Here is a 10,071-nt window from a genome sequence, read left to right on the forward strand (position 1 = left end):
TTGAGCTTTGGTAAGTAGAGCTGAGGTGCTCCTCCTTTTAGACACATCTCTGCTGTACTGCTGGGGGGTACAGTGCCATTGTTCAGATAAAATGTGACACCACTCTCAGAGGGTCCTTTGTGATCGTGTCCAATCCTGTGGCACTTCTATGAAACAGGGCATTAACTCCAACATCTGGGTAAAATACTAACTTAGAAATTCCACTCTACCACTTAACATTTCTCCTGCCAGTCTAAAGGTACAGACACTTGATATGTTCACTACAGAGTAATTCATCCCAGATTTTATTCTGCAATAAGAAGCTGACACACAATAGGCTTTTCCACACTGGCTGTTGCCAATAAGCACTATTGCCATGCCTGACCAGTGGCTGATGAGGGTGCCAATTTGTTGTTAGCAAAAGGCTACTCAGGGATGAAATGACCTTTCACCAGCAGCCTTCCAAAATTTGGTCAGCTACCAACTTCCATCTGCATTGAACCGTGCTTGGAGATTAAGCGTTTCACTTCCATCACCACACCCATAACCAGTCAACATGTCAGCAGTGCAACAGCATCCTGCTAAGTGCATCTGGGATTGGCACAGGAGGAAATAGTGTAGAGCTTATATCTTTGGAGACTGACATGGGAAATAGTGTACCTCCTTCTATCAGTGTAGGGCAAGGGTGTCCAGCAGACAGCTCATAGATCAGATCCAGCGAAGGATCCTAAGTCTTTTGCTCCTGACTCCAGTCCAGATACCTCTGGTCTCCTGCTCTCTCTTCATCCCTCAGAGGGACCAGCTCAGTTGCCCCAGTGATTCAGAGCCAGAGTTGGAGTGGATGGAGCTGAAGGGGAAGATAGTTCCTGAGTAAACACAGGTAGTGTGTCCAAGGTACTTTTCAGAATGGGACTATTAATTAAGCATCATGGGGAATTAATCTAACACATGAATTGTGGCAGCATGAGTTTAAAGGGTTAAGACCCTCTAGCAAGCAGCTCTAGTAGATTTTATCTCTTGTACAAGGGGAACCTGAACTATGGATTCCCAGTGTAAATTCTAAATAGATTCCTATCATAGGGTTAACGTATTAAATTTTGTTCTCTGAACCATAGCAGTTGCACAATATGATGGTGAATCAATTCAGGGAACTTGGTTGTTACGTATTAGAAGTCAGGTCAGCAGGCCGGCTAAATGGTGGACCTGGCTGCCAGCAGCCTATCTACTTCCAGCTAGTCCCAAGTGCCTGCATAGGCATGACTGCTGGCTTATAAACAGCAGCTTTTTCAGTGTCCAGGAGGTTACTCAACAGGACAGATCATTCTTTGTCTAACCTTGGGCATATGACTCCTTGAACTTAGTTTCCTGGTTTCTGCCTGCTGAGTCCTTGTTCCACACTCCACCTTGGGCCCCTGTGCACCAGACCACCTTGCCAAATCCTAAGGCTTTTGCTCCTGACTCCAGTTCCAGACCTCTGTCCTATGTCAAGTGGCTCCTGGGTCATGGCATTTATGTTGCTGTCCCTTGCAACTGTAGCTGCCTGCTCTGGACCCCTTGGCCAGTGGCTTTGGTCTGAATCCCTGCTTCCTCCTCCTGACTTCCCCTGGCTTGAGACTGTTGTGGTGACTGACCACATCCTGGTCCATTACAGACCTCAGCTACCTGACCTGCTTGCTCCAGATCCCCTGACTCGAGTTGGGACCCTTCCTTTCTAACCTTCTAGGTTCCTGATCTCCTGGTTTGTGACCTCTAGGATCAAGTCTGTCTGCCTACATCTTGGTCATACCCCTGACACTATGACCACTGCTGACAACAACTTCTACTTCTTACAATCTCTGGTTTGGCCAGAGGAAGTGCCTCAGGGCTCAGCTAGCTGTTGAAGTTTCTCAAAATGCTTCATAACTGATGGATCTGACCCTATGAGATGCTAAGCAATCTGGTTTCTCATTGACTTCAATGGAAGGGTCATGCCCTTTATAGATATTATATGCTTATTCCTTCATCTCCCTGTGAAATACAGTTGCCCTGGAAGAGCACCTGGCAGCCATTAGATTCCAATGATTGTTATTTGTGTGCGCAGAGGTGTTTGACTTAAAAGCCTTTCACTTCAGCTTAGCCAGGCTGTTGTGCAAAGAGTCATTAACTTGCTTTGCCAGCTTGTGGTTTGCTGTTGAACAAAAGCAGATGTACTTTATGGGGCCTTTTTTATTTATGTAATAAAATAAACTGGTTGTAATGAAAAAAGCACGACACACCTTCTGTTTATAAAGCTTTTAGAACAGTCCTGTATCTCAGCCAAGTTTCTCATGCTAATCTAATAGTATAGGAGTATAATTACTGGTCAACAGCACACATTCCTGAGTCTATTACTTGCCCCTTCTTGCTTGTTTATAGGCAGCTGTGTTTCGTTCTCTTTCAGTTGCATAACATTTCTCTCTTCAGATTCCCATTTGCAGAACCTGGGTATAAATGCACACACATCAGATGAGTTTTAACACTTGATAGGAATGGGCAACACTCGACTTTATCACTTAAGTCACTGGCAATTTCTAAACTACACATCAAATTAATGCTTACCATAGCATCATGGAGGTGGGGAGGCCAGCATGAATACTCAGTCTCTCAAGTGCCAATGCAAAATTCTCTGCTACATTTCACTCCACAGTGCTGTATCCACTCAAGTTTTAAATGTCCCAAGGAGATTAGGGCTTTGGCCTCAAAGGGCATTTTTACACAAAGCATGGGGGGCAGTGCTTTAATTAGAGAGCCACACTAATTAAAAGCACCTGAGCATCATGTGTATCAGCGTCCCCTATGTTGAAAAATGGTGGCGGGGCACTTTGAACTGCTCATTGAAAGAGCTTTAGTTCAAAGCACCCCACTGCCATTTTTCAGTGCAGGGGATGCTGATGCACGTAATGCTAGAGTCTGCTGGAGCACGTTAATTTCCTTGCTCCAACAGACTCGATTATTCAAGTCTGCTCCAATGCACTGAATTTCCAGCATGTCACAGCCAGCTCCCTGCACATGTATAGGAGCCCAAAAGGTTACTGCAATTTGTTATTAGGGTGCTCTGTAGGCTATACAGAGTTTGAGATGGAGTGTGACCTCAGGTAGAAGTGGGTGACATTTTTCAACCACACCGTTTAGGCAAAATATGTAGATTTTGCAACACCAAAAAGCCTCATCTTTTCATGTCAAGTTATGCATTTTGAAAAGAGAAACCTAAAACATCCTGCAAAACATCCCACATCAAGTTGCAGCAAGGGAAATTTAAGTTAGGTATTAGGAAAATGTCCTCACCAGGAGGGTAGTGAAGCACTGGAACAGGTTATCCAGAGAGGTAGTGAAATCTCTGTTCTTGGAGGTTTTTAAGACCTAGCTAGACAAAGCCTTGGCTGGGATGATCTAGTTGGGGATGGTCCTGCTTTGAGCAGGGGGTCAGACTAGATGACCTGAGTTCTTTTCTGGCCCTAGTTTTCTATGAAATCAAAGCACTTCATTTAAACAGTTTTAAATGCATTTGAATTTTTTTATTTTAAATTTCTTTTTTTAATTGTTTAAAATTGGCAATGTTTTTAAATAACTCAAAATATAAAAAATGTTTCTAATTGGATTGATAACAAATATACCATTTTGAATAAAATGCAATAAAATTCTTCATGGTTTTTTGTTTTAGCAGAAATTATGGAAAATTTCAAATTAGGTTTGACCTGAAACAAAATTGTTTTTGATTTTTAGAAATTGACACCAAACTCATGAATGCACACACTTCTAATCTCTAGTGAATCCTAAGCTTTAAATTGAACCCATATGAAAACCAGTTCATTTTTTGTTATTTCTAGTTCTTCCTTTGATAATGCCTCTTAGAGGAGAAGGTCTGTGTTCCCCTACATCATGACAAAGGTCACTTCCTATGAGAGATAAAGTCATCAAGAATAAACATATCAAGTTTTACAGTCCAAATGTTTTTCTTTACAACTATCATCCCATCCCATTGCTTTCAGTTATTTTTCCTTGTATTGGCCTACACAATTCAAGATAAACACTGACTCTGTTGGAAACACCTGAATTTTTGGTCTTGATTTTCAGCGGAATCAGGATTAGACCTTTGTGTTTCACCAGTAAACAAAATGGCTGCGTCCAGACGAGCATTGCCGTGTGGCATGTGGCGCTGCAGACACGGCATGTTCAGTTGTTCTCCGCTCTTCAAGGGAGCAGCACAAAGCGGTTTTTGACCCTGAATCAAAAAAACCTGTGGAGAAAAAAAGCAGAGTGGTGCACACACCGGCAGTGTACACCAATCAAAAGCAAAGCCAGGCAGCCTGGAGCTATGCTGCAGCTGCCATCCAGGCTCTGCATGGCAGGGTTGCCGCTGCTGCAGCCCTGGGAGGCCCCCAGAACCCCAGGTAAGGCTGCTGGGGCCAGCACTGCATGGCACAGCCATTTCCCAGAGACAACTAGCAGCAGCGCAAGGTGCGCTGACACTAGTTGTCCCTGGGGAACCAAATGTCTGCACCATGTCTGGACACAGCCAATGACTTTCTGCACCTTCCTTACAATTATAATCCTTGGTCAGTTGAGAACCATTGGTAACTTGGCCTTGAAAGTGTGCCTGCATTTAGTATAACATTCAAACTCTCATTGTTCCACCTTACCCAAATTAAGGAAAACCTGAGCTCAGACCTTGCATTGGCTTACAATTAAGAAGAGTGTGGTTGTGTCAGCCAAGGCCTTAGAATGAAGGCATTTATCTACAACAGTGATTTTCAGCCTGTGGTCTGCAGACCCTGGGAGGTCCACAGCCTATGTCTAAGAGGTCCATGAAAGAGGGCAATGAAAATTAATTTTCAGATCCCAGAACAGGCATTCCATTTCCAAAGGGGTCCACACCCCCATCGACATTTTTTAGGGGTCCAAAAATAAAAAAAGATTGAAAACCACTGGTCTAGAACACAAATCAACCAACAGGTAATATTCAAGATAGCAGCAAAATGCACTAGGACTTTCCAGGCATTCAAGAAGAGACTGCCCATGCCTAAAGAAGCAAGACAAACAGCGGGCTGTCAGAGGAAGATGGCCAAATAGATTCACTGTAGAGAGCATAATAGAAATGGGTCTTTAGGGGGAAATTTAATATGGAGAGGGGTAGAAGGCTGGCAGACTAGCTCAGCATTGTGCATATGAGGAAATAGGTTCTGAGAAGTTTGTAATTTGGGAAGTCTATGTAAAGCTTACACCTGTTGGTCAATATTATGAAGTGGCTACTATGAAAATTCATGAACTGCCTCTGTGAATCTGACTTGGCAGGCAAGGCCTGTAATACACACCAACTGGACTAAGGACTGTAATGGATATTTACCATTAATGACTTGACTTTGGCCAATGGATGCTTTGCTATAGAGGTTGGCTGAAACTGGGAGAGCCAGTTTCCTCTCCCTACCTGGTGTAATGACAATCACACCAGTATAACTGTGTAATTTGTCAATGCCCTGAATTTCTCCCTGTTTATAGCAAGTCTTGCAGCTGCCTTCAGTGATGAAGTTTTTTGTAAACTTTTGTGGGTTCTTCTCTTTAGGAACAGGCAGAGGAGGGCAAAGCCAGCATCTACCATTCCGTGTTCACCAACTCCTGCAAAGAAATGATGTGCTATCCTGACTTTCCTTTCCCTGATGATTATCCAAATTACATGCACAATACTAAGCTCCAGGAATACATAAAGATGTTTGCCAAACACTTTGATCTTTTGAAATACATAAAGTTCAAGGTAAGAACTTATTGATGCAAAATCCAGCATGAGGAGACTCTGAACCATGACTTCACATACTTCCTGTCCTATAGAAAAATGTCTCCTACTGGATAAGCAGTACTTAGTAGGACCTGTGCAAAATTTTGGGTGCTGATTCAATTTGGAGGCAATTCAGCCCGATTCAGCAGCCAGATCTCCAAATCTGAATCAAATCAGGAGACCAATAAAAAGGTCCAAATTTATTTGAAGCTCTCCGAATCAATTCAGAAAAGATTCAGAGAACTTTGGAGATTTGGGCAGTCCCCACTTGCTGCTGCAGGAAGCTGGACCTGGACTCTGTGCTTGTAAGGGGGGGCTTGAGGAGGGGAAGAGGACCATGGGGGGACCCCCACCAGGCCCCATCCCTTGCCTACACCTCCAGCCTGCTGAGCACCCCCTGACCCCTGCCCGCTCTCCCAGCCCCACTATGGCTGCCCTGCCCAGCACCAGCTCACAGCTTTTTTTTTAAAAAAAGCCCCACATTCAGCAGCTGCTCCAGCAGCTTTTGGGGATTCTGGGGGCTTGTGGCAAATTGCCCCCCCCACGCACACAGCACAGGGCAGTGGGGTGCATAAGGGATTGCCGCCCCATCTGGCAGGAGCTAGTGAGTGTGGAGCTTTTTTTTTTTTTAAAGAACTGGGAACTGGAGCCAGACAGGGCGGCCATTGATGAGGCTGGGAGAATGAGCAGTGGATGGGGCCTGTTTGATTCAGAGATTTGGCCAATTTGGTGGTGGCTGAATCTCTGAATCAAATTCAGCTGAATTGATTCAGGATTACTTAGCAGCCAGACACCTGTCTGAACACAGTGATTGTGATTACAGGCAAATGCAATGCAGGCTTAGAAAAAGAATTATGCCCTTACAAGCCTTATTGCACAATGGCATAATCAGGCCTAATTAAGTAATTTTGAATAACTAGTAGAGGTGTCACTGTGTCTGTGCGTAGTTCACAAAGAGGAAAGGGACAGACTATTGTACATCATCAGACTGTGTCAGCCTTTTCTCTGCCAGGTGTTCTTTGTGTGAAGGAATTAGACAGGAGGTATGTGCGTGATCATTCAATACTATTGAAGCCTTTCTTCTTTTTATATAAAAACAGAGAGAGAGAGAGAGAGAAAGAGAGAGCTTGTCAACCAATCAAAGTCATATTGGTGACTTAGATGACAAATAACCTGTGCAATGATTTATTAGCATCATTTCCCAATCACAAGCTGAATTTTCTTTTGCACAAAACTTTAACTGAGTTATGTCTTATTATGAATACAGTAAATATGTAAACAAGCAAAATCTGTTTGAGGGTAAATTACAAATTGAAAGACCAGTTTGTTAAGTAAATTGCTGATTGCAGAGTCACCCAGATCAATGTGGTGGTGCATCATTGAAACAGTGTTTCCAAAAAATGACTTTCCAGCTTTGTATCACCAAAAGGACTCTGTTCAGTAAGTGAATGCTAAGTGGAAACAGCAAAATGATTTGATATATACTAAAGTTTGTTGGAAAAGTTCCACTGGAAAATGCTTCTGTTAGACAAATCAGAATATTCTCTCTCAAATTCCTGGGAATGTGTTGCTTTACGGAAAAATATTTTGAAGAAAAACATAAAGCAGAACCACTTCTCTCTCAACAGAATAGAACAGTTAGGTTTTTCATTTCAAAATGTCTTTTGTTTTTAAATGTATTTTATGTTAAAATTTATATTGAAAAAAGAGAATAAATTCAAACAAATGTAATAGACCTTTGACTATTTTAATTAAATTCTATCTAAAGTATATCAACTAACCTGAGACAAACTTTTAGAATAATTCATAGAATTCAATTTTGAATTTCATTCTGATTTGGAATAGAAAATAACTGAATTTTTAATATCTCCTAGGAAGTGGGCATTCTCATTCAGCTTCAGTTTTAATGAACCATTGTATCTTATCCACTAAGTTATTATGCATGCCCTTCAGAAGTGAAATCTCCACTGAAGTCAGTAGTGCAGTTTCCATTGACTTTAATGAGGATAAGATTTCACTCGGCTCTCTCCAGCGAATCCAGGACACTCACAAAGATATCTGCCTAAAGATCTGTGTATGTAACATGCAAATTATGTTTGTTTGTTCCCTTTTAAGACCATGGTCATCAAGGTAACAAAATGCCCTGATTTCTCCGTCACTGGCCAGTGGGATGTTATTACAGAAAAGGACAGGAAGGAAGAGTCCTCTGTATTTGATGCTGTCATGGTTTGTTCTGGGCACCATGTATATCCAAATTTCCCAGCTGAACAATTCCCTGGTAAGTTACATTTTTATAGTACATGCATTATAGCTAGAACTGGTCAAAAAAAGTTATTAAAATATCCCACCCCACAAAAATGACTTTTTGATATAAAAGAAAGCTGTTGACATTTTTTTTTATTGTGGTTAACATGTTGTACCCATCAATTTGGGCAGGCGCATGAACCAGACCTGAAGTGCATGGATTAAGAGGCAGCAGTCTGGCTTTGAGAACTAAACTGTCAGAGGTTTAGTTTGCATGAGCATGCAGAAGCATGGATGATTATTCCAAACATCTCTCAGTTTGCAACAGTGCAAAAATCATCAGCAAAATGTTCTGTACCAGATTATGGTCTCAGTAATTTGGGGTACTCATTATTTATACTTACAGAGGAATAAACCGATCATAACATGGCTCTCAGCTAAAGGCACTGGCAGAATCTTTATTCTTGGCAAGATTATAATCTTGGTATGTAGGACTGGACCCCGTGAAGGGTAGCTTCTGAAGGCCTTGCCTGCAGGTTTGTCCTGCAGTTCCCCAGTCTCCTTTATAATCCACTCTCTTGGTTCACTCACCGGAGACACCTTGCTGAAATAGTCTCCAGGGCTATGATCTTAAAAGTTCATCTTATGATTCTTTGACTGGGTTAAGTCTCTGATGCCTTTTCCCACTCAGGCTCCTGTGTCTCACTAAAAGAGAGAATGATCAAAAAGAAGAAAATGTCACAGTGGGCAGGGTGTGCTGCTCTGCAGCCTCCTGTCCTCCCTTCAGCCTGGACTCCTAGTCTACCAGTGGTTATAAGCCAGCATACCCCACTGGATATATAAACAGCCCTTAACAAACAAACACAAATCTCTCAGGTGCATGTGAAAAATGATTAATTAAATCCTCATTCTTGCAAATGCACTCGCACTCCACAAGCAGAAACTCCTTTTCCTCCTTCCACAGGCAGAAGCACCTCTTGGTGGACTCAAACTCCCCTCTAGGCCTGTGCGAGTTGGTAGCAATCTGATCCAGCTTCAGATCCGGCTGCTTAGGATGGCCATGATCTGATCCGGAGCCCCGGACCAGGTTTCCACCTCGATCCGGCCGAAGCGGCTCCGAAGCTTTGGAGCCACCTCGGAGACCTGGCCATAGGGTATAATGGAGAATCAATTAAATATCTATGACTATGTTGTTTTTTGTCCAAGTTGGATGAAACTTGCAGGGATAGTATTCTCTGCTGAGAGTGTGAGACCTGCCAAGTTTCAATAAGATCTGTGCAGGGGTTTGGGGGGAAACATGCCCCAAATTCTTGAAAGCCAAATTCATGTCACAGCTGTGTTACAACACAGGGGGGTCTGTAACAAGGGAGCCTCCTTGGGGTCCGTCTACTGGTGGCCCTGCCTGCCTGTTATGGGCCAGCCGCCAGCCTTCTCTCCTGCCATGCCTTGTTGTTAATTAATTGTTGTTAATTAAGCGGGAGGCTGCCCATTGTATGCTCCGATGCCAGGGGGCGCTATCTGCGGCTCCGTTCCTCCCCTACACTGCAGCCCAAGCCTCACAGATGGTATTTGTAAATTCCTCTTTATGTTGGGGTCTTGGCCGCTGTGGGCCTACCCCTTCTCTCTCTAGGCCTGTCAGTCAAAAAAACCCACTAATCAGGGTTTGACTCCCAGGCTCTAGCTCTCAAAAAACCCCCTCAGTGGGCCTCCTGCCCCTCTGTGGCGCTGGGGTCTGCTCACCCCCAGATACTGCACCCTCTCTAGTGCCAGGGTCAGCTCACCCCCAAATTTTGCACCCTTTCTGGTGCTAGGGTCAGCTCACCCCTGAATACTGCACCCTCTCTGGTGCTGGGGTCCCCAACACTGCAGTGGCCCCCAATGAAGCCTCCTCCTTCCCCAAATAGCCTCACCCAAACCACTGGTGTTAACATTAAACAAGAGAGGCAACATGCCTGCTTACTTTAGATGATCATGATCATGAGGATGGCTCAGGGCATGGCATAGTCTTCCAACAGAGACTGCAGCCACAGCACCATAGTCATTGGGAGGCCACCTCCCTG

At 43.6% G+C, this 10,071-nt stretch overlaps 1 protein-coding gene and 1 long non-coding RNA gene across 3 annotated transcripts in view; one reads left to right on the top strand and one right to left on the bottom strand.

The window, feature by feature from the left end:
- Positions 1-10,071, top strand: part of LOC102377542 (dimethylaniline monooxygenase [N-oxide-forming] 3) — a 26,237-nt gene that overhangs the window by 3,015 nt on the left and 13,151 nt on the right. For both annotated transcript variants that reach the window (XM_006017757.3, XM_025196801.1), the window contains exons 3-4: positions 5,558-5,746; positions 7,883-8,045. In XM_006017757.3, the coding sequence (XP_006017819.2) occupies positions 5,558-5,746; positions 7,883-8,045 (352 nt within the window). The remainder of the gene's footprint in view (positions 1-5,557; positions 5,747-7,882; positions 8,046-10,071) is intronic.
- LOC102371535 lies at positions 662-2,695 on the bottom strand. The gene is made up of 3 exons (XR_323126.3): positions 2,557-2,695; positions 2,235-2,438; positions 662-826 (listed from the first exon to the last, which is right to left on the bottom strand). It is a non-coding gene; the product is annotated as an uncharacterized LOC102371535 (long non-coding RNA).

This window comes from Alligator sinensis, unplaced genomic scaffold (assembly GCF_000455745.1).
Source record: "Alligator sinensis unplaced genomic scaffold, ASM45574v1 scaffold31_1, whole genome shotgun sequence".
NCBI classification, from domain to species: Eukaryota; Metazoa; Chordata; order Crocodylia; family Alligatoridae; genus Alligator; species Alligator sinensis.